At 39.6% G+C, this 23,106-nt stretch overlaps 4 protein-coding genes across 5 annotated transcripts; 2 read left to right on the forward strand and 2 right to left on the reverse strand.

Annotated features, from left to right (window-relative positions):
* Positions 1 to 4,986: 4,986 nt before the first annotated feature.
* On the reverse strand, positions 4,987 to 7,101 carry tmem53 (transmembrane protein 53). Its single transcript, XM_085255296.1, has 3 exons — positions 6,809 to 7,101; positions 6,478 to 6,581; positions 4,987 to 6,331 (listed from the first exon to the last, which is right to left on the reverse strand). Exons 1-3 carry the CDS (start codon positions 6,861 to 6,863, stop codon positions 5,630 to 5,632), a joined length of 861 nt encoding a protein of 286 aa, XP_085111422.1. The 5' UTR covers positions 6,864 to 7,101; the 3' UTR covers positions 4,987 to 5,629.
* A 1,285-nt stretch (positions 7,102 to 8,386) lies between these two features.
* On the reverse strand, positions 8,387 to 12,191 carry toe1 (target of EGR1, exonuclease). The gene is made up of 9 exons (XM_085254709.1): positions 12,043 to 12,191; positions 11,816 to 11,963; positions 11,658 to 11,698; positions 11,460 to 11,556; positions 11,079 to 11,237; positions 10,622 to 10,735; positions 10,128 to 10,276; positions 9,550 to 9,712; positions 8,387 to 9,354 (listed from the first exon to the last, which is right to left on the reverse strand). The coding sequence occupies exons 2-9, from the start codon at positions 11,927 to 11,929 to the stop codon at positions 8,599 to 8,601; spliced, it is 1,593 nt and encodes a 530-aa protein (XP_085110835.1). The 5' UTR covers positions 11,930 to 11,963; positions 12,043 to 12,191; the 3' UTR covers positions 8,387 to 8,598.
* Positions 12,192 to 12,387: 196 nt separating this feature from the next.
* Positions 12,388 to 17,520, forward strand: LOC146554171 (uncharacterized). The gene is made up of 4 exons (XM_085254710.1): positions 12,388 to 12,823; positions 13,064 to 13,223; positions 13,664 to 13,839; positions 14,023 to 17,520. Exons 1-4 carry the CDS (start codon positions 12,674 to 12,676, stop codon positions 14,404 to 14,406), a joined length of 870 nt encoding a protein of 289 aa, XP_085110836.1. The 5' UTR covers positions 12,388 to 12,673; the 3' UTR covers positions 14,407 to 17,520.
* A 905-nt stretch (positions 17,521 to 18,425) lies between these two features.
* Positions 18,426 to 22,896, forward strand: selenop2 (selenoprotein P2). Of its 2 annotated transcripts, none has more exons than XM_085253330.1 (5): positions 18,426 to 18,560; positions 19,173 to 19,431; positions 20,133 to 20,345; positions 20,640 to 20,748; positions 21,888 to 22,896. In XM_085253330.1, the coding sequence occupies exons 2-5, from the start codon at positions 19,205 to 19,207 to the stop codon at positions 22,164 to 22,166; spliced, it is 828 nt and encodes a 275-aa protein (XP_085109456.1). In that variant the 5' UTR covers positions 18,426 to 18,560; positions 19,173 to 19,204; the 3' UTR covers positions 22,167 to 22,896. The 2 variants fall into 2 exon arrangements, with proteins under 2 accessions (XP_085109456.1, XP_085109457.1); XM_085253331.1 differs by having other exon boundaries at positions 18,440 to 18,560; positions 19,177 to 19,431.
* The last annotated feature ends 210 nt before the right edge of the window (positions 22,897 to 23,106 follow it).

The following is a 23,106-nucleotide window of genomic DNA, read 5'->3' on the forward strand; positions in this document are numbered from 1 at the left end:
TGTTTGCTGGAGATTTGAAGGCCACACAGGACACTGTGAGAAGAGGGACAGGGACCAGTGAGAGGTCAAGCCCGGACGAGTTCGAGTGAGAGAGTACAGGATATAATTGGATTGAAAATGGAAGCTGAAATCATGGAGGTTTAGAAATGTCCACCACATCACAACAAAAAAAAAGAAAAGAAAAAAGAAAAGAAAAGACCGAGAAAAATAAATACATGAATTAACAATTACGTGAATGAATAGAAAACACACATACACAAATTGTTACATGTGAAATTATTTTTGGAAATAATCAGAAGTGAGACAGTTTGAATCCACAGCTCAGTGCAAAGAGGCATGAATTAAACCTGATTAGAAAATACACATGCAATGAAGAAGCAGCTTACACTCGACATTAATATGACCACATAACATAAATGCAATGAAGAACACGCTTACACTTAGGAATGAGAATACTTCTCGGTGCAAAGCAGACCTGGATCAATTTTCCACATGCAGCAGTCGGAAGAAAGTTATAGGTTAACATCACTGGAAACGTTCAGGCAAGTTTCTGGTTGAAGTGTTTACAGCGCAGTGTGTCACTAAACCTCACCAGTGAGCTCTAACTCCTGGCTGAACACAGAGGAATGCTGTTATTTAATGTGGGAAATCAAAATTTGGGTTAGCAAATTTGGGAAAGAGAAAACTGACTGTTTAGTCTGAAACACTGCGAAAAGAAACATATACACAATCACACACAAACAGAAAGTGCATTAACCTCATGAAGCTCATGAAGATTAGACAGCATCTTTAGCACGTGAGAAATAAAAATAATTTAATAAGGTGGTAATGTTTAAACATGCATTTCTTTTGACACGGCAACTTCTTGAGAGATGACTTAGTATGCAAAGTAGTTGAATGACTCGGGACAGGAAAAGAAAAAGAGGAACTTGAGTTTCCTGTCTGACTGTAGGCGTGAAGCTTGCACTGGAAGAGACACTGTGACTGTGTGGCGTTTAACAAGATTTTCTGTGTATTGAGCAGGTGAACATGTGGCAGGTGATTTTGTTTTGTGCTTTGATGAGCTAATAATCAGCTCTCTTTTTTCTCATTTTTGTTCTAAGCAGGCCTGCAAGATTGAATTAACAGCGCTGTAAAAATTTCCAGGAGAACAAATATAAGGTGACCTTTTCCAGATTACAACTGGCTGAGGAGAAGGCTACCTGTGGGAACCTGATCAGGTTGTAAGTCCTTGTCTAAAAGGATTGCGGTCAATCCAGTCCAAGAGCATAAAGAACTCTTTTCCTAAAAAACAAAATAAAACAAATGAATGAGCTCATGTTGCTGAGGGTGGAGAATCTGATTATTTGCGCGGGAGTCTCCACTATCAGCAATATCTCGTGTGAATGCGTGTGAGTGAATGTGTGTGACTGGACCAAGGTTAGGATGAATAAATGTGGACAAACAATTTACCATGCCAGCAAGAGAAAGGGGATGCTTTGCTTTGTTTTGCTTTTGCCATGAGGAGTGGAAGACTTAATTCTGGGGATGCTGGTGTTTGCTTTGAGAAAATTTCTGGGGTTAGATTATGGTATTACATTATATTGTTGGGAGAATGCCAAATGCTAAAGGGGAAACATTTTTTGAATATAACTCATGTTACCATTAACTGAAGAAACACATGACTGATAACTGTCCTGTTTTAGGTTTTCTTTCTTATAACACAGATTGGATCATAAGTGGGGAAAACTGAGTATGAAATGTGAAGATCAGGTTAACACACAGGTTTTGTTTCTAGGAAGTTCCAAGGATGCTGGCTCTGGATGGAGCCAGGAGTTCGAAAAGATTTGACATGATGATTAAATTGATTTCATCCCTTAAACACATGTTTGCAGGCCTGGAGCAGATATACCTGAGAGGAGGATCGCTGATGTGTTTAGTCAAATAATATGACTAACCTTTTTTCTTTTAATTTCCTAAGCTCTGGTGAAGCATTTTCAGTTTGTGACACATAAGAGGTGTCAAAAGGGGGGAATTTCAGGTTTAATTTGAAATAATGGGTTTTTATGATTCAGGTGCGGTAAAACTTATGCATAAGTGATTGCTTATATGCTTAAGCTTAACTGATTGAAAATCTCTGACTTGGGTTGGATGTATTTTAGTAGATTAAGCATTTATAATCATTGTATACATACATTGCATGATTGTGCTCATTAACAGAGTTGATGTTCAGTCCATTTAAGGTCATAAGCTTCAATGAGCGCGATGTCTCAGTCGATATATTGTGTAAGTGACTTGGAGCATAGAAGGATAAACTGCGTACACGCTTACAAACACACGATTTAAACATAGGCCAGGCCAAAGGCCTGGAATTCATTAAGCTTTTAACTGTACAGCTTTTAACTTGCAGGTATGGCGTGGAGTGTAGTGAATGAATGCATAACAGGCTTACATACACAAACATCACATAGGTTTATTTTCTAGGGTAAAGGTGGAACACATCTTGCTTTGTCTTTGCTTAGCAACTAGTGATGTAGAAGGTGTTAAAGATAAGCATGCCATGAATAAGTCAACAGCAAACGTGTGGGGGTGAGACGGCTGAAACAAAAATGTTGCAGAAACTTGTCTAACTGTCTTAACTGTAACTTTTGCACGTTATGTATCTGCTGGAAGCAAAAAGAGGCGTAAATCCTGATAGACAAAATTTTGGAGTGTGCTTTCTAGCGGAGATTTATGCTGATATGAGGATGGTGTATATTTTACCCTAGGTGTGTTTAATAAAATTAAAAGTGTTGCTCACACACATAAAGAGCATTGAGATTAAGTAAATTAAGATTAAGTAAAGTTAATATAAAGGATAGAGCCCAGAACATGATATTGTGAACCAACTTTGAATAATTAAAGGACCTTAGATGAACACAGTAGATTAGTGAGGTGTAGCAGAGAGAGGCGTTTTGTTTTCTATCCTTTACAGGAGAAGATTTCAGGACCACAGCGACACAGGGGTGGCGAGAATCCTGGAAGCCCGAGACCGAACGGAACCAACCAGAGAAAGGGGAACCCCAAAAAGAAGAACAGAGCACAAAGACACCTAGTTGTTTACATTGCAAAGAAGATCAAAAGCTTGTTAGACACAGGTTATAATGGGAGCATAAAAGTAATGAGAGGGACTCTAGGAATTGTTGCAGGATTTTTATATTATGTAAATTGCCCAAACACAGTGTTCAGGCCGGATAGGTGCTACCCGTTAAAGGGGGCGAAGAAACCAGGCCTAAGTTTAAAGAAGAAACGAGGTAAATTTTTAAAGAGGAAGCAGGTTAACTTTATAGAGGCTGTTTCCAAACCAGTGACGAAAGTAAAGTAGGACCTTTTACCAGAAAAAGCTAATTGTATCTTTTGGAGTTTACAGTGTGCACTGAGGGAAGTCAGGAGTGGTTTTAAACTGGCATTGAAAGAAATTTAAACTGGGATTCTAGTTGAAAAGGGGGTGTCGGAAGTAGGTTTAGGACAGCTCACAGCCCGGCGTAAATGCAAGGTGCTGTCTCACACCCTGATTTATTTGTTTGATTTATTAATTGTGGATAGAAGTAATTATGACAAAATAATAAGGAAACATTGAACACATACAACCCGTTGAGGGGACAGATAGGGTTGGGCAATTGAAAGGTTTCATTTTGTTTAGCATAATCACTTATGTTATACCCTAGGCTTTTAACATGTAAGTAAACTTAATGGGATAAATAAGGAATTAGTTCATTTCTCAAGAGAAAAATGAAAAAGGAGGACTGTTAAGAATTAAACAGATATTTTTTAAGGCTTATCTGCTCATTAGAGTGTTTTATGAGAGGCCCAGACTTGACTAGGTCACAGGCTGACCAGAAACTGCATGTTTTTTGTAGAATATGAGGAACAGAGTGAGACTAAGTCTAGACAGGTTGCCCTGGCAACAGACCTTAGAAAGGGGAAGTTATTGCAAGCTGCACAGGAAGTTTTAGTGCACAGGCATACTAATAAATCAGACACAGAAAAGAGGAACTGAGTAGAAGGAGTTCATTTGTAATGAAACTGTGTGTGACGTGTGAAGTACCGAAATAACACCATATAAGACACATGTGGAGCTTCAAATGTTAGAGATCCTGCAACTGGCGTTTGGGCTGTGCAGGGGTCTCTCTCTTCCGGAAGATGATTGAATAAAAAGAAATATAAAATGTTTTGACCACTATTAGTCGGGTTTTCTCTGTTCTATCATGGGGACAAATAAATCGGGGCTAATTACCTAATGATGTTCTTGGGGATTGTGGCTGATCCACCACTTTTTCCATCATCATCTCACTCCATGAGAAAAGATCTTGCATGGAGCTCCAGGATGAGGTTAACTGATGGTCATTTTATATTTCTTCCAGTTGCACAAGCAATTCTCACCTTCTTGCTGATGATCTCGAGCCCATTCTGGCCTTGTTAGGGTCTACAACTTTATCTCCAACATCCTTTGACATCCTTGGTCCTAAAAATGGATTCTGTGGACAGGTGTGCTTTAGACACAGAGAGGTGAGACTAAGAGTTCGTGTAATTGATTGATTTTAATGTGTGCATCATATGGACACAACCAATTTGGGGTAGCAAGAATTCTGGCTTGGTTGTAGGGGATCAAATACATTGCTTTGCATCATTGGGAGAAATAGCTTTTATGTAATGTGTCTTTCTGGACTTTTGGTGGATGTTTTGTCTCTCACTGTTAAAATGAAACAAAAACAAGTGAACAGAGACTTTTCATTTCTTCGTGGGCAAAGTAAAATAGTCTGCAGGGGGATCAAATTATTTTCCCCACTGTAGAGGTTTCATTGCCGGCTTTTGTTCAATGGAACATGCTGCACTATGGCCACCATGTTGCTCAAGAGGAATCAGGCTTCATAATGGTTCGTAACATGTAACAACATCGTTATGTCATGAGACCTATTATTTGGCAAAAATAAACGAGGCATCTTACCAAAATAAATTTACAACATGTTCTGAGCATTCAGGTTTATTGAAGGCACGTCAGTTAAAAAGAACACATTAGTTGCAGAGGACATATACATTCATTGTTAATCAGCTTTGTCCTTCAATTAAATTCATGTTAAAACTCACATATTAGGGCTGGGTATTTACTTTTTTTTCTTGCACAGGAAAATAAAAGGAATTTACTCTACGTGGCAACAATTTTCAAAGTTCCATTAATGAAGAAAACATTCAATCACGTTTAAAATCTGCCTTCCTTGAAGCACCCTTGCATTCTCATTCAATATAAAACCATTAGAATATAACCAGGTATATATTAAATTTAATAAATCGGAGATACAGATCAACCAGATTTTATTTTCAAAACTGCTTACCACTACCGCTAATCTACAATAAATCACATTTCACATCAATATTAAATATATTTAAATTATCCTAAAGGATAGAGTTCAAATTCTCCAGTGTATAGCTACTGATTGGATTGTATTCATCATCAGGTTCATGTGGTATATAACTGCTTCACATACTTCATCAGCATGTGAGTTAGTGTTTGATAAACTGGCAGGATTTCACACCCTAGTGTCACACTGACTGACTCAGCAGTCTGGTTTTCTTCCCTTTGTCATCTGCATACGACAGCTTTGCAGAAATTTCAATGACTTTGAATGTGTTGTCTCTTTTTTGTTTCGGTCCCTTCCAACTCCTTCATGCAGGCAACCAGGAAGTCATGGCACTTAAGAGTATACTCTTCAGGAAAATACCGGAAATGGCCAACATGGGAGCTGGAGACAAAATCAAAACTGTCCACAGGGACACCTTTCTGCTTCAAAGTCTCCAAAAAGCCCTCAATATCTTTGTGCCTAATCACCTGGTCATCCCTGGAGTACAGGAAGAAATGAGGCCAGGCGGGCGGCCTGTCCTGCACGGCATCGTAGTGGTTCTTGTGAATGTACTTGGTCAACGGGTACAGCACGATTCTCAGAAGGAAAACAGTCACAGCAAAGAGAACTAGGAGGATGTACCTTAAAACAGGACTTATTTTTGGACCCAAGGTGGCCGTCAGTGCACGCAGGGCCCCACGGACGTTCCCGCTACCTGGAGCACTGTCCACGATGGCCCCGACAACAGACAGCGAACTGAACTGTTTGTCACTGTGTAGCAGTTCTACAATGTAGCGGTAAAGCATGAAGCCACCATTGCTGAACGTGTGAAAGAAAATAGGACTGTTCTCCACCTCGTAGTCATAGAGGATCTCCAGCAGTTTGAGAGCCGTGTTTCTCAGCTCCTTGTATCCAAACGACTCAGAGATAAAGACAGTCTTCAAAGGAGCCGTGTAGCGGATGGTGACGCAGCCCTGCAAGCATGGAAAACAAAGACAATGAGCATGAATGAGAGAAGTGGATGTATAAAAAACTGGCCAGTCCTGTGCAACATTTATAATGGCACAATCCTCATGAAGGGATGAGAGCAGGTGATTTGCTCGTGTCATATAGTTTGAACCTGTTCATTATAGATGGAGCTGTATTTCGAGAGGTGCTTGTCTTTGCATCCAGCCCAGCCCAACAGTATCACAACTGGCTCCTTTGTCCCCTGCCAGTGTCTCTCTGAAAACAAGGCACACGATTAAAACACACACAAAACAAAGAAATAAAGAAAATAAATGAGGCAAACAGTTACAGAAAGCTAGGCTAAATTAGCTCCAACTGTCCAAACAGTTGGAGCTAATTTGGGGGGAAAAAACACATTTTTAACGCGGCTTTGTAATTCACAGCTAGCGTGTAGGCTAAGCTAACAGAGGCATGAGCATACAGTACAATGAAATGTTGCTCACCCGACGTCCCTGCATCTGGAAACACGATGTTGTAGTCTATTTCATCGGCTGCCATTTCTGATTGCTAGAGTATCAGCTGCGGTTCTCTGACGTTAACGTTATCTCGCTCATTTGGCCGTTACAGAAAAATAACTGTAACTGTGCCACAGAGCGCTGAGGTGAAGCCTGTGTGAACCAAAGGAGACACGCACACTAAAGGTCCGCTGACTGTCACCAGCTTCTCCACTACACACACTCCTTCCTCCCGAACAGAGTGTTTCTTCTTCGTTGCTTTTTTTTCAGCAGCGTCAAGATGACCTTACTGCCCGTTACCGCCCTCTTCTGCATGCCAGGCGTAATTGCGTCTACAATTTTGCTTCTGCTCGTTCAGCTCGTCTTTCATGTCATTTCTCAGTGTGTGTCCCATAAACGAAAAACTACTTGAAAAAGAAAGAAAAAAGTAACAATTGTGCATAAAATACTGTTTTTTTTTTCAGATAACTTGTCATTGTAATAGGTTTTCAAATCCCCTTATAATTTCTGAGGAAAAAATAATCTAAGAAGTAACACAATCATTTGAAATATTAATTTTAAATTAAGCTAAGTTCAGTTCCTAACTACTGATTGTTCAATATTTCATTATCATTCATTCATTTATCAAACTTAACTCTCTATGTGTGTTTAACTGAATGGCGAAGTCCATATATGTTATCATTAAGTAGAACCTAAATGCATAATTTATCAGTTCACTTATCACATTTCAAATTGTTCATAGATAATCACCCACAGGATGTTATAACTTCAATTATTTAAAGTAGTAAAAATCTGATTAGATGATTTGGGGCCTGTCTTATTGTAGCTCAGCTAATAGCACTTAAGAAACCCAACAGATTTTCTTCTTCTGACAACTCCTTTAGGATTGCTACAGTACGTTTGCTTCCGTATCACCCTATCCTTCTCATACCAACCTTCTGCATGTCCTCCTTCCCTGCATGCATAGATCCTCTCTGTGAGCTTCCAATGTTCCTCCTGCCTGGCAGCTCCATATTCAAAATCCTTTGTTCACTGTATCCACTATTCCTCCCCTGTACCTCCAAACTTCCCTTTTAATTATAAATCACACACCCATGGATTGTTTTTATCTTAATTACTGACGATTGCCAACTCACATTTTAAGAGCAGAAAAACACATTTAATCTTTCAATCAACTGTAAGCATAATATGGGATATTTTTTCAAACGCAAAGCTGCATTGATTTTAAGAAACTGGGTGCTCATTCACCATTGTTGTTATAATTCCTCGATACTCAAGGGATCTTAAATGTAATATTTGACAAATGGATTAATGATTGCATTAGAAGGTGGTGCTCTATGAGAGTTTGGTCAGTGGTATCAATTCCTCCATCCTCCAGGAACATTTCCCCATTAGGATAAAATGATGATTACACCAGAACTGTCCTCTCATTCACAGTCAGGAGTCAACCTGCCGTCCACTCACAGCTTAGTGCTGCTGTGTTTAGGGCTAAATGCTAACTGCATATGCCTAAATGCTGACAATGAAGTCATGCCAACACTGAAATAACACAAATTAAGCTGAGGCTGAAGGAAAAACTAATATATTGACACTGGTTTCATTTGATCTGGACAAAGGTTTTGACCAAGTATGGAGACCACGTGATTTGGGTGAACCATGGCATTTACAGAAGGTCAATTACAAGCAAATATATTTCAAACAATAAACATCCCCAATGGTCACTGGATTCAAGTCCAAGTCTGTGGGATTTATTCCTTACAAACCAAGAGAGACAAAATTTAACACCTTCTGCCCCACACCATCTCCATCTTCTGCATGTGGGCCTTGGACGACTTGGAGAAGGTACTCTTTACCACATTGAGAGGCGCTACCTTGCCGCTCAGATAGACCTTGTTAAGACAGGTAGGAAGCCACGACTGCTCCTCCTCCTCCTGCTCCTTGTCTGCTTCTCCAGCTTCTTCCTTCCTGATGACGGTACAGGAGTAGGCGAAGATGTATCCTGTCATAAAGGCGTCAAATCCTGCCCGATGTGTCCCTGCGTCAGCATTCTTCTTCTGGGTTTCAATCCCAGCTGAGCGGTCATTCGTCTTTTCTCTCCCTGCTCCTGTCCCACTCACTTCGCCACTTTTTCCATCATTTGTGTTGTTTTTTGTGTTCCGGCTGTCATCAATTGAGGCTGTTGTTATGTTCTCATCACACACACTGTTCCCCTTGCTGTCAGTCGCCAAGCTCTTTCCTTCACTCTGTGGGGTGTTTCCATCACTGTCCATTGCTGGCAAACCATCTGGGCACATCTCAGCAACTGTCCCTCGCTGGTTTCCTGGCGGATCTTCTGGATCCACTTCCATGTTGGGGATTTTATTTTCCGGAGAACCATCAAAGATGGAGGAGCCCTCTCCTTCACTTCTCTTCTTCTCTCTCTGTCTCTTCCTTTTCTTCCTCTTGTCATCCTTATTTTTCTCGTCCTGGAAAATGATGCGGTCTGTGTCATGGGATAACGGACACTTTGTGCCATTCGGACACCAACCAAATGCCTGGCAGACAAACAAACAAACACAAAGTTAGGTAAATTAGTAAAAACACACACAATTTCATGATATCTATTTGGCTCCTGCATTATAACAGACATACAAAAATAAAAAATAAAAAATAAAACACACACACAGGAGAGAAAAGAGCACTTTAGTTTTCCACAACTGTACAACTGAAGATCCAAGGTTGAAACTTACAGAGAAGCGCTGACAGATGTCAGTCTGTTCCTCAACAGAAGCGACAGCTGGAGACTCCCTGTAGTCCACATAGGTGGACATGTGACCAGCATACTGACAGAACTCTATGTGAACATGAGGTCCATTTGTTCCGGAGTCCACACTGCGACCATTATCCAGCTTACTGGGAAAAAGAGAACATGATATGAAAGAAGAGGGACAGATAGCTGATTTTGTTTGGCTTTAAAGGACAAACAGGGTTAATGTTTCAAAGACAACGTACACTGACATAATTATGGACACCAGACTTTTCTGCTCTACTCCAAATCTTAGCACCTTCATCATCGACTTAGCCAACAGGTTACAAAAAAAATGAGTTATCAATTATTTTAAGAGGTGTTAAAGGGCTTTGTTCTTTGGTTTTACATACTGGTAACTGCTGCATTACATCACAGAGGACACACGTGGAACTGTCCTGTTTACCTTTTAGAGAACTTAATTAGCGTCAAGTTGTGCAAATTATATCAGTGGCAAATTAATGTCCACTATAAAATTCAATCAAAACACAAAAAATAAATAAATAAATAAAAATTACTCACCATTTCTTGTAGGCATACTCAAGATAGGAGGCAGAGAGTCGAAGCTCAAATTCTGTGACATATTTGGTGTCGTATATCCCAGCGGGAAACATCTCTGACAGGTCAGCAGTGAAGGTGGCCAGGCGCTCGGGCAGGTGAGCATAGAAACTCTAACAGAAAAAAAACACAAACATTCGTCAATCTTCTCAAACATCTCTTACACCAGGAAGTCATTAGAAATGTTGAATCAGTTTTGTAAAACATATCCAGGCCCAAGACAGGCAGCATTAACCTTGGAGTTTTTCCTTTTATTGTAAATGTACACTACACAGACGTGCTCTGGCTGTGAACCCAGGACCATCTTGATGTGAAACAACAGTGCTAAACATCAGTCTTATAGAGTAAAAATAAGAGTTCTATTATTATAAATACTTTATAAATGTTAAAGGTATTTAGAAAATGTCATAAACAGATTTCACATCTTAGGAAAGTGAAAACAAGACAACAACTTGCACCTGGTACAGAAAAGCCATGTCAATGAGACCATTGTGTAGCACCAGGGGCTTCCGAGCACGCAGCAGCTCAGTGAACAGTGCTCGGATGTGAACGCCGCGGTCATCTGCACCTCCCTTACGAAGAACAAAGAACAGAGAGGAAAATGAACTGACATCAGAGGCAAACCTACTACTCCTCCCTGGCGTGATAAGTTAGACACCTTTTATTTTATTTATTTATTTTTTAAGAAAAAGGTCAGCAGATGTAATATTATTTGAAAAAGTAAGTACACCTTTTGACTGAGCAAGCTCTACATCCTTGTAGAGCTTTTGCATAAGTGCGTGTTAGTCACTGTACATGTGATGAGCTGGACAGAACATAGTCGTGGTAAATAACAGAGAAAAGCAGCAGAGTGAACACAGCGGGTACAGAACACTCAGAATGGACGACACAACTCAAAGCAGCAGGAAACTTTACCTTATTGTTGCCCTTGCAGTACGGGATTCCGTGGCCGTACTGCTTGTTGAAGTCAAATCCGTGCTGCACCAGGAAATGCACTGACTGGGGCTCTATGATGTACTCCTCTGAACATAGAAGGGTGAGGTTATACACCTGCACCAGGTACGAGTCTGCAGGCTGGGGGAAGAGAAGGAAGGATGAATCACCTGTGGCATTTGTGAAATCTGCAGTGGCAGTTTCTGTAATTTGATACAGATCTAATAGCGTTATTTAAATGTGTATAACAGTCTAACTGGCACTGCTGTACAAACATGTTACACTTATGAGTACGGTGTAATAACTGGTTTAATGTGTAGTACATGACAACATTTAAGCCACTCTAAAAGGATCATTTTGCACCTTTTGATCAAGTTTCTTGTAGCAGGCGATTCCCAACGAGAGGATGGAGCGGGACCGAGCTGCATGACATATAGCTTTGTATCTGTCCTCAATGGATCTGAAATATTACAAGAGCCAGAAAAAATACAAGCATCTACTTCCCAAGGCTTCTTGCACAACCTACTAATACTATTTCAGCTCAGAAAGACCTTTACTCACTCAGCCAGCAAGGACTTCCTGTTCCCAAGACCGCTCAGCTCCTAAAAAAACAGGAATGTGAATTTTCTGCAAACTCCCACATTACCATCTGTGCATCTAAAGTGGCGAGAAACCTGGAAGAAACCAAATTCTTTCAACACGTAAGAACTTGTAATTACCGTGTCCAGTGCAACGAAGGACGCCGTTTTAATAGCCACGACCATAGCAGGCCAAAGCTCTTTAAAGTTTTCATTCTGGACATCAATGACAGGAACTACCAGCGAAGATGCCATGCTTGTCTTAAACTGCAAAGTTGCTGACGACTACCTGAAACATGAGCTAGTTTATCTCAGGAAGAGTTTTAATTAACAGCTGCTGGATTTCCGAGACATTACTCGTCGCTTACTTGTTACAGTGTCTTTAAAATCGCAGTGTTTACTTTAACTACTGTTGTTTTTGGGAGTATTTAAATGTATCAACCGCTAACAACTTCCAAAAACATTTCAACGTGCTTCTTTGGGTCCTGTGACAAAATATCTCACAGCAGTTCGACTGTTTCCTGACTCCAAATAAAGAGCACTTGCCACTAAATACTTGCAAAACAAAAATTAAAATTAGTTAGCGTAAAACGTTATCAAGCGTGTGTGCTTTATGTTTTCATTTGACCGCTTCTGTTTCGCTTTTTGCGCGGTACGTGGTATTTTCAATCAGGCATTCCCGACAGACGCATACAAACAGTGCGTCACTATACTTGACCACCGTGGGGAAGTACGCCATTTTGGCTCAAACAAAGTCAGCTATATTTTATCCCCGTTAAGATGATATAAGTTGTTTTCGTGGGGTTTTTTTCTGTTAAAAATCTACAGGGCATGACTTTGCTTTCCACAAGTTAACGTTTGATGCAAGTGTAACATTTTCTCGTTTTTAGAGCGTGCACGCAGTTAGTAATGATTAAAAGTCACAGCTGAGCTGTACTGTAAGCCAAGCTAACTTAACATTTAGCTGTGCTGTTGCTGTTTGTTGTGACTGTGTGTGCAATGGGTGGCTGCTCCGCTCCAAACTGCTCCAATTCAACCAGCATAGGCAAGCAGCTGTTTCGGTTCCCCAAAGACCCTGTGCGGAAGAAGAAATGGGTGGTGAACTGTCGACGGGACTTTGAACCAACTCCTCACTCCAGACTCTGTCAAGTAAGTTTACAACATAGTAATAGAAAAAAAGTAGAACCAAATCTAAATAGACTAGAATCATGGATTAATTGAATAAATAGAATTAGGATTTATATATTTATTCACCGGATAATTATCTTCTGAGTTCAGCTAATTGTCAATCTTTAACCTTTTGTCATAATATCTATAATTCATGTCTTTTGGTTTTTCATTATTTTGATTCAGTGTATGTCTTCTTTGCACTTGCTTCATTTCTTTAAGGACCATTTTGAGCAGAGCCAGTTTGAGGAAATAGCCAGGTCTCCAGCTGGGGGGAAGAAGCTGAAACCTAATGCTATCCCCACTCTGTTCAATGTTGGAGAACCTCCCTACCCCGCATTCACGGTTCCCTACATCCTGCACCCTTTGAAACCTGAGCCAGGTACTGGAAATCTAAGGTGTAAAGTTGCTCTGGATCCTTTTTACTCTGATTAGAATTGAATTCAATGGATGGATTTTTGGTGAACTACAAAATGCTTGCTGTGTATGAAAGGTCACGACACTTACTGTATAGTTGTCTGTTATCTCTTACTTTTCACATCATGAACTGCTGTAGAAAGCATTTCTATTGGAAAATACAGTAAAAACAGCCCAACAACACATTGCACATAAGCAGTGTTGTCTGGTTGCTCGTAAATGTAGATGAGCATTTTGCAGAAAAAATAGAAATGTTTGTCTCAACAGAAAAACCCAGAAGTTCTATGTACAGTTATTGCTCCATGTCTGCAGAAATATTTAAGAAGATATCTTCTTGTTTGGATGTTTTTCTACTCTAGTTCTCAGAAATTTAATTGCACTTTTTTCCCTTGTGTTTTGGTGTAGTGGAGAAGGAGCTGAATTTCGGGGATCATGGCTATGCCAGACGCACCCCTTTGCCTGGCTTAGAGGAGGAAGATGCGGACAGAACATCTGAAGATCAGCAGCCCTGCACACATTGCCAGCTGCTTAGGAAACAGCTGGAGCAGGAGATGCAACACACTGCAAGGCTACAGAAAGAGGTAGGACAGCTGATGACTTCCCCTGCAAATCAAAGCCTGGTCTGTTGGGCTTCTTTTTTTTTTTTGGAGAGCATTGTAAGGTTTTATTGCGTTATGCAAATTATTATGAAAGTTGTTACAAAATAATGAGTGTTATGTGCAATAAAATGGCCCAAACTAACCATACACTCCTGTTTCTGTCAGGCTGAAGAGATGAAGAAGCGTCTTTATCGACTTGACCGGCTTGAAAAGGGTCTTCAGAATTTTCTGTATGAGGATCAGATCCGAGCCCTGTCACTCACCAAACGCTCCCGACGTGCTGTCTGGTCTCCGGAGACAATCCTGAAAGCCCGGAATATCCGCTGTGCAGTTGGCACCAAGGGGTACGAGTACCTGAGAGAGATTGGTTACCCGTTACCCTCCTATAGGACTCTGTGTAACCGTTTGGAGACTAAGATCATGGTGACGACTGATATGAGCTGCGAGGAGCTGGCAGAGCTAGGCCTGGGGCTCATGGCCACCTGCGACAGTCCCCCTGAAGTTGGAGATAATGATGAGGAAGAACTGATAGGTGTTTTGTCTTCTTAGCAGTTTGTGTGAATTGCTAAAGACTAAAGCTGAATTATTGTGCTTTGTATCTCCTCCTTGAATGACTTGACGTGAATTTGCTTTTGTTATGTCAACTGGTTGCACTCTCAAATGCTTATATGCGTGTGATCAGCTGATAAGAGATGCTCAGGCTAGCCTACAGTTTTACTTGTAGTATTTTCTCCCCACCCTGCTGTTATCCCATCTAGAATCAGATACAGATTTTTTTTTTTTCAGGTCCCTGATGCCAAAGAGGTATTGATAAAAATATAAGCTTTGGTGTTGGTGCGTGGCATTAAGAGAATCTATTTGAAACAGCTTAAATCTCAGCTTCCTTTAGCTTGACTAAAATGCAGAATAGGTGCTCGGCAAAATCCAACTACCATCATGAGACCAGAGGTGGTAGGGGAAACAGTGAAGCTTATTACAAGTGAAACAAGACTTTCCACCAGAAGACTGCATTTCCTGCTTTGGAGCTAGATGTTTACTAATGAGTTCAACATAGGGGAAGATTGGGTTAAAATCAAGTGAGCCCTTAACAATGATAAGCATACACATTGAGACGTGGGGCTAAGAGTATAGTGTGCATTAAAATCTGATATGTCATGAGTTGTTAAACAATTCTCGATATAAAAGCAACTGAGAGCAACGAGCACCAAAAGCAAAGGACACTGATACGGCAGAACAGCAGGAAACAGGGATGGACCTCTGAAAATGCTGACCCACTGTGAGCTTGAACATGTGCAGAGCATGTGTACCATGTAGCTTGTTACTGATTGTAGTTGAGAATTGTTTAGAGGAGTCATTTGCGCAAACCCTGACAAGTTTGATGCTTGTGTTTTTAAAGTCAAGTGTCTCTGAGCTTGGCTGATATTTCCTGGCTCTGTTTACATGTATAATAAAATTAGCATTTGGAATATTTAACTTTATTTAAGTTTCATATAGACACATCTCATTACAGAGTGTTCCCTCGACATTGTGATTTTTTTTTTTCTTATTTATTTTCAATCTTTTTGTTTTGGTTTGTTTTTTGTTTTTTTGGGTGGGATGTAAAGCACATGATTTATGTCTTTAACCATAACATGGGTTTAGTATCAAACTATATTGTTCAATCATACCTCTCCAGTTTAAGCATTAATAAAACTGAATTTCTGTACCTTATTTTGGTCACATGTACACAACTGAGACCCTCGCTGTTTTTCAAGAAGGTTCCAAAAACGATGTATGGAAAAGGAAATAAGAGTAAATCCTGCACTGGTGAATAACCTAATTTTGCACTACAGTGTAAATTTCACTCTGAGAATTTCCCCTTTGCTCTGTTTTGAAGTGTTCAAATTTTCTGGATAGTTTAAGTCAACCTCAAAATTTATACAGAAGCTTGAATATATACATACTTCAACTAATATTTTATTAAATGTCCCTTAGCAAGTTGTACCTCAACCAGACAGCTTTGGTAGCTGTTTCCATTGGTACGGACATGACTTTTAATCCACAAATTGTCGATACTGTTGAGTGTTTTGGGAAGGCCATTCTGGCAGCTTAATGTTGGCCTGCTTTGTGTGTTTGAGATCATGTCATGTTGGAACAACCAATTATGTCCATGTTTCAACCGTCTAGCTGTTAATTTGTGATGTTGAGACTCCAATACATTTGGGTCCATTTGGAGGCAGTCCTCTCTCATTATTCGGTCCACTTTGTGCAAAGTACCAGTACCACTGGCAGTAAAACAAACCCAGAGGATGATGCTACCATCACCATACTTCACCACTGGTACAATGTTCTTAAGTTGAAAGTCTCTCCTTTACTCCTCCAAACATACCTCTTGTCACTGAGGCCAACAGGCTCAGCCTTTGTCTTGTCTTACCATAAAACCTTTCTGCAGAAAGCCTCCATTTCTCATTCATGAGTGAGGCTCAAGTTGCTGATTTTGAAGCAGAGGCTTCTTTCTTGGTTGGCATCCACTCCCATGGCAATGTAAAAATCTCTCCTCTGTGCACAGTGACCCCGGTGTTCCAGCAGTTCCCAGTTCATAGCAAATGCGAACATTAGTGGTTCTTAACCAGTTTCCTCTCATTTGAGGGGGACAGTTTAGGTCTACTATCAGACCTTAACAAAGCAGTCGACCAACTTCTACTTTTGATAGTTGTTTGCGAGGTTATTATAGTTCACTTAAACTAGATGTGGAAACACACTTAACAATTTTATTAACTGAAACAGAAATAAAAACTTGCAAAAAAAGATTAAAGTAACATGATTTTGTGAATTTGGAAAACTAGCTAAAATATAAATAAAAAAACAGGAAAATACTTAGTTTTGGTACGTTACTGGTAAAACTCGACTATTGAGGTATTGGATGGAGGTCTGTGGGTTTTTTTGTGATACTCATTTTCCTAAATCTTGCCTCTGATATATACCCTTTATACAATAATAACAAAAAAGACTACAAAAACTAATAAAAACTCAATTAAATTAAAAGCGAAAAGTTAAAATAAAAATAAAACCTAATTTATAAAATACATAACTATAATACCTGAGTTCCTGAGACCTTCTGGCCAATACAGTAAACATTACCTTTGTACACCGGCAAAGAGAAACTCCCAGTTGTGCTCAATTATGATCCCCAACAAGAAGTCGAAAGACATTGTAGAACCTTGAGCAATACTTATTAAAAGATTTAAATGAATGCATGTATCTATTTGAGCCTGTATGTATAATTTTGATCCTGTGTGGATCAGAGAAAATCCAATAAATTTAAACTTGTGCACCGGAATCTTTTTTTTCTAAAAGTCATTAAGGTAATGCTGTAACTGTAAGATCATCCGTATAACAGTTCAAAGAAGTCGTTAAAAGCCCCAAATGACTATGACATTCATGCTCATGAGTGGATGGAAACTTCTGACTGCAGCTATACACGTTCTCCATGTCAGGCAGCTCACAGTAACAGTTAACATTGGATGCTAGAATAAAAATGAAAGCATATTAATTTACTAGTGATAAAACTTAAACCCAAGTCTCATTAAATCCCATTGTTGTAACTTAATCTCAGGTCATGTGTGTTACTTTTCCCCACATAAAACAAACAGCTACCCAGGTTGGACTTTGAGCAAATCGGTAACATAAAAGCCAATATATTTATTTACATTGCAACTGGCTTGTTAACCTTCAATGGCAAGAAAACTTTAAGTCAGTGTAAACAGATGATCTTGTATTTTTCTACATTTTTGAAGATTAACCATCAACTTTGCAAAGTTCACACAAAGCATGGTCTTCGTGCTCATCCCTATTTATTGATCAAACAGCTCTTTTTAGTAAATTTTTTCAAGTTGAGTCTTTCATGTTGATTATCACTGATTTTTGGCCTTTGAGCTCTTTCTTAAATGGTGCCCTGTGTTTGTTTGTCATGGTGGCATTCACCTTTGCACACTCTAAAGCTTGGCTTGCATAGGTAGGTAACTATGATTGAGCAGCTGAAAAACTGCATGTTTACTGTGTTCACCAGCTTTTTATAGTGTAATGTGGAGTTAACATCTGATATTTAACACCACACACAAAGTACAACAGAGGTGGGTGGTAATGTTTTCGGTTTTAAAGAGTAAGAGTGGGCTCAGTAAAAACCTTTGGATACCCTTGTAGCACCAAGGGTAGATTTCATTCTCAAGGAAAGTCTGCACTAAATCTCACTCATCGTAACTAAATCTAAATTATCCAAATATTATTTTTACATTTTTTCTCAAAACCACATGATCTTCACATAGTGCTACAGCCTAGATGAGTCCGTGCTATAGCCTAGAAGTCGAATTACCAAAAATGTGCAGGGAATCGAGGAACCATGAATATCATGTTTCATATCGGTCCACTCAATAGTTATAACCACCTAATCAATAACTGCTTGTTCAGTCAACAAGGTAACCAGAATTTTGTGGTAGTCCATTAAATTAATAAAGAGTGTGATTTTACTCAAATTTACTTGCATTCAAATAAAGTCCTTTGTTTAGTTTCTCTCTCTCACACATACACTCTCTCTCTCTCCCCCCTCTCCTTCTGTCTCTGTCTCTGTTTGATTTGGGGGAAGTGCTAGTCAGCCTCAAAGGCTTTAAAAACAACAGGGGTTTACTGTCTGCATGTGTGGGTCGCAGAACAGAGAAAGAGAAAAGGTAAGATCATCTTTTTGGGCTTAAAGTGTTTGTTTTTAAGGCTTTAAGTCTTTTGTTCTGAAGGTCAAACATATTAACTATTGTAGGGGTGTATTTTGTGGAATTCCAACTAATGCAGTTTAACCACAGAGATCTGTTCCTGTCTTGTACACTTTAATACTTGTTATACATCTAAACATTTAAATTAGGAGAGGAAAAGAAATGGCGACCCGAAAAGGCTTTAATTAGCTAACAAAAGTGATCCAGATCACGTTGAAACAGAGAGACAGTACACTCTGAGTCTGTCTCTGTCTGTCTTTGCTTTGATGCTTGCATGTTCTCCATGTGCCCCAAAATACCTCTGTGCCCGCTGTTTACCCCGGCTCTTTTTGCAGATTATCTTCGCATGTAAAGACAGACACAATGATGTTTTGCTCTTTTAATTATTTTTGGATCAGACTGAGCGCTACTGATTGAACCCCAGACTGCCTAGTCTGCATGTGCTATCTCCTTTTCCCTGACTTTGTGCCACAAAGCCTTGGAAAAGATTTTTTCTCTTCACTTCTTCACATCATGTGCAAAAAAATTGTTGTTTTTGTTTTTTCAATTATTGCACAATGTCTTTCTTGTCAGGTAGATACAGTCCAGGCTGCCAGGGAGAGACAATGGGCTCTCTCTTGATGTTGTGGCTGTTCGCAGCATTGCCAGGCTTGCTGTGGGCCTCACACAGCACTCTGATTGTGGAGGGGGACAATGATGCCTCCAGGATCTGCAAACCTGCCCCCCAGTGGGACATTAAGGGATATGCACCCATGCGAGACCTGTTGGGAAACGTGGCTGTGGTTGCGCTGCTGAAGGCTGCCTGACAGTTCTGCCTCAGGCAGGCATCCAAGTAAGAAAGTTGTAATAGTTAAAACTCCTATTTTTAAGTTTTATTTTGAAGAGTAAACCCATTAACCAGTTGTATGTATTTTTTTACTGGCTTCTTAATAATACAATTTTCTCTATAGTCTTGTTATTTTCTGAAACACTATTTCCCGATAGTCCTCAAATTTGTATTTTAGTTTAAAAAAAGTTATTTTAAATAGACTTCTAGATAGCATGTTGTTAAAGGAAAAACAGAAAAGGAATCCACACCATCTTTATACAGACCTTAAATCTCTCATGTGTTTACTGAAATTGCTCGGATACAACATTACAGTATACCAATATTAACAATATAAGAAGAATTATGTATTATTAGACCATATAATCCGAGCTGATTTTTTTGTCTTATTTTGAAGAGTAAAATTAAGAAAAATGTAAAACAAACATGATCTTTGTACAAAAGGTGTTCTTGTGGAGAGACAGTTGCTCAGAATTCCTCTTATAAGCCTCTGAACATGATTCTGCTGCACAATTAGTGTAGTAAAGATTTATCATCCTTTTATTTTTTTTCTCTTAAAACTTGAAGACAGACAAGCCCTCCGTGTTCCTTGAGTCGAGGCTTTGACGTCCTGTGATTCTAGAAAAACCTTTTCCAACTGTCCAGATTAACAGCGATGTGAGATTATACCCAGCTCTCTATCTTCTCTTCCATCTGTTCATCCGTAGAATTGGAGGCCTGCGTGATAGGCTGAATCGCAGCAACATGACTGAGGTGTCTTTCATAATAGTAAATGAGCGTGACGCTCATTCCAGAGCAATGTATTGGGAGCTGAAGAGAAGTGCTCCCACCGGGGTCCCCGTGTTTCAGCAGCAACCTCTTCAAAATGACGTGTGGGAGGCTCTGGACGGAGACAAAGATGACTTCCTGGTTTATGACAGGTGAGATGAACCTGCCCTCATGACATTTACCTCATATTTTTGATTTTATTTAGGGCAAAACACTTTAAATGTTTGAACTTTGCTTTAAATCATGCATGTGAACGGTTACATAGATAGCAGGACTTAAAACAGGGTACATGAAGGAGTAGAGGAGAGAACATGTATAAAACCCCATGCAGACGGAAAAAGTTGTTCTTCCTTTAGTTCCACACACATTTCATATTTATATGCATCATGTGGACGTTATGAATTTGAGTTTCAATTCTCCCTCTCTTTCTGCTTCATTTTCTCCAGGTGTGGTCTCCTCACCTTTCATATAGTGATGCCTTACAGTTTTCTGCATCACCCATTCGTAGAGGCTGCAATCAGAGCAACTTATCAGAAAAATATCTGTAACTGCACTGTGAGTGATCAGTGGAAAAATGTGTGCGAAATGAATGAAGTCCAATGTTATAGTTCACAGAACTAATCAACAGACCCGGGCGTACCCCGTCATTTATCCTATGACATCTGGGATGAATGGATGCATGGAAGGATGGATGGATGAAGGAATGGAAGGATAGATGGATGAAGGAATGGAAGGATGGATGGATGGAAAGATGGGTAGATGGTTGGATGAATGGATGGATGAATGAATTCATGGAACGATAGATAGATGTATGAATGAAAGTATGGATGGATGGATGGATGGATGGATGGATGAATGCATGGATGGATGGATGGATGGATGGATGGATGGTTTAATGAATGAATGGATGGATGGATGGATGGATGGATGAACTGAAGGATGAATGGATGGATGGTTGGACGGATGGATGGATCGTTGGATGAATGGAGGAATGAATGAATGAATGAATGAATAGGATAGATAGATGGATCAATGGATGGATAGATGGATGACTGGATGGGTGGATGACTAGATGGATGGATGAATGGATGGAAGGATGGATGAATGGATGGAAAGATGGGTGGATGGTTGGATGAAAGGATGGAAGGATGGATGGATGACTAGATTGGTGGATGAATGGATGCCTGAATGGATGGATGAATGAATGAATGGATGGAGGGATGGATAAACTACACAATATTTTTATGTTCTGTAATGTTTCCTTTTCATAGTGAGGAACTGGCAAGGAATTGTTGGTCAGCTTCACATTAACTTGACTGGGATTTATTGGTAGATTGGCCTCTTGTAGTTAGTTGAGTTGTCTTGAGTTGGCCCTAAATATTGGGAATAAAACTGGTTTGATTGAAAAAAAAAAACAGGAAAAAGTAGAAATTGGGTTTTAAGAACAGCAGAGCATTTCACAGAAATGAGGCTGACTAAAAACAAGGTAGAGATTATTAATCAGAAACATTAGCTAATGTTAATGATAGCTAATAGCAAGTTGATAACATTTTACTACATCAGTGTTGTGCCATTACTTCAATATGCTGCCGCCAAGTGGCCGAAATAAATGTGACAATTGTGAGTGTGATGCAGCTTTAACTCAAGAATAATGAGTTAAAGCGTGTGTGTGACTGTGTATTCCTCTTTTCCAGCATAATTCTACTTCATCTGTCGGTGGTAACAACATCAGAAAGAATGGCACAGCTCAGCTTGTTGACGAAGGTTCAGAAGTGGCAGACACAGCTTCTGGAGGGACTCACCACCACCACCACCACGACCATCATCATGATGACCCCCCCTCTCATCAACACCACCACGATCAACATTCCAGTCACCAGAATCAGTCGCTACATCAGCAGGATCAGGGTGATTCTACTTCTCATCACCACCACCACCATTCCCCCCATCAGCAGCACCAACATGATCATTAATCTGGCAGCAGCACTGATAACTAACATTTGTAATTTGCTTTAGTGTAGTTTGATTAGAATCTGAATGTTTTTTGTGCATTTTTATTTTATTGTATTGTCTAATTAAGCAGTGATTATACTGTGGTTTGTCTCCTGGCATTTCCACACTCCACATCTCTGTGTGGATAAAGTAACCATTCTCCACCATCTCCTCACATTAATGAAGTCCGCAGTGTAAAAGCTGCTTGCAGAAAACTGTGGATGGATGTGTGTGGTGAGATGGGATGGATCAAGAGTTACTGTCACCCACACAGAGCCAGGGGAGGGTGTGCAATGCTGCTGAGCAAACCTCTGTCAGATTACTGTTTAAAGGGGATATTACTACCATTAATAGCATGATTCATGATGAATATTTGTAGTGATTTGTGTGTGCTAATTGTTCTTTGCTGCAACTTTTCATTTAAGGAATACAGGAGGTTATTTAAAACTGAGTATACTAATCATATGTAATTATTAGACACTGTGTTGCATGTAGAAGACATTCATAGTATTCGCTTCTGTTTGACCCACCTTATCCACTACAGGCTTAGCCCACACTGTTATTCACTGCATGTTTGCTGTGTGACTCATGTTTCTTCTTATGAATTCAGAGTGTGGAAAGAAACTATAAATTGTTTTGTTTAAAAAAGCAGATATAGAGACCAAGTGATTTTTATTAAAAATTAACATTAAAATTGACTCTTCTGTCTTACGTCTATGGTATGTGTCCTTTTTAACTTTAGTAATTACAAAAACCTGGCAGTAGCAAGGCAGTGTTAAATGGATTCAATTAATTTAGTTTAACTTCTTCTTTTCCCTTAAACCAATGGTCTGTTGCTAGTTATGTAGACACCGAGTGATTTATTATTTTATCTATTAAGTGAAAATTCAAGCTGTATATTGAATTTATTTGACATTTTGT

The sequence above is a fragment of the Mchenga conophoros genome, linkage group LG18 (assembly GCF_057382185.1).
Source record: "Mchenga conophoros isolate Kocher_MC1m ecotype Shallow Benthic linkage group LG18, M_conophoros_male_GT1.1, whole genome shotgun sequence".
Classification (NCBI taxonomy): Eukaryota; Metazoa; Chordata; class Actinopteri; order Cichliformes; family Cichlidae; genus Mchenga; species Mchenga conophoros.

Bases quoted from the DNA above. Each gene is read 5' to 3' on its own strand.
- tmem53 (XM_085255296.1), bottom strand. From the start codon at position 6,863: ATGGCAGCCGATGAAATAGACTACAACATCGTGTTTCCAGATGCAGGG. The intron at 6,582-6,808 runs GTGAGCAACATT...CCTTGTTTTCAG, and splicing joins TCCAGATGCAGGGACGTCGG to AGAGACACTGGCAGGGGACA. The intron at 6,332-6,477 runs GTTCAAACTATA...CCATGCTTGCAG, and splicing joins GCTCCATCTATAATGAACAG to GGCTGCGTCACCATCCGCTA.
- toe1 (XM_085254709.1), bottom strand. From the start codon at position 11,929: ATGGCATCTTCGCTGGTAGTTCCTGTCATTGATGTCCAGAATGAAAAC. The intron at 10,736-11,078 runs GTAAAGTTTCCT...GTTCTTCGTAAG, and splicing joins ACTGCAAGGGCAACAATAAG to GGAGGTGCAGATGACCGCGG. The intron at 9,355-9,549 runs GTAAGTTTCAAC...TTTGTCTGCCAG, and splicing joins ACATCTGTCAGCGCTTCTCT to GCATTTGGTTGGTGTCCGAA.
- LOC146554171 (XM_085254710.1), top strand. From the start codon at position 12,674: ATGGGTGGCTGCTCCGCTCCAAACTGCTCCAATTCAACCAGCATAGGC. The intron at 12,824-13,063 runs GTAAGTTTACAA...CATTTCTTTAAG, and splicing joins CTCACTCCAGACTCTGTCAA to GACCATTTTGAGCAGAGCCA. The intron at 13,224-13,663 runs GTACTGGAAATC...GTTTTGGTGTAG, and splicing joins CCCTTTGAAACCTGAGCCAG to TGGAGAAGGAGCTGAATTTC.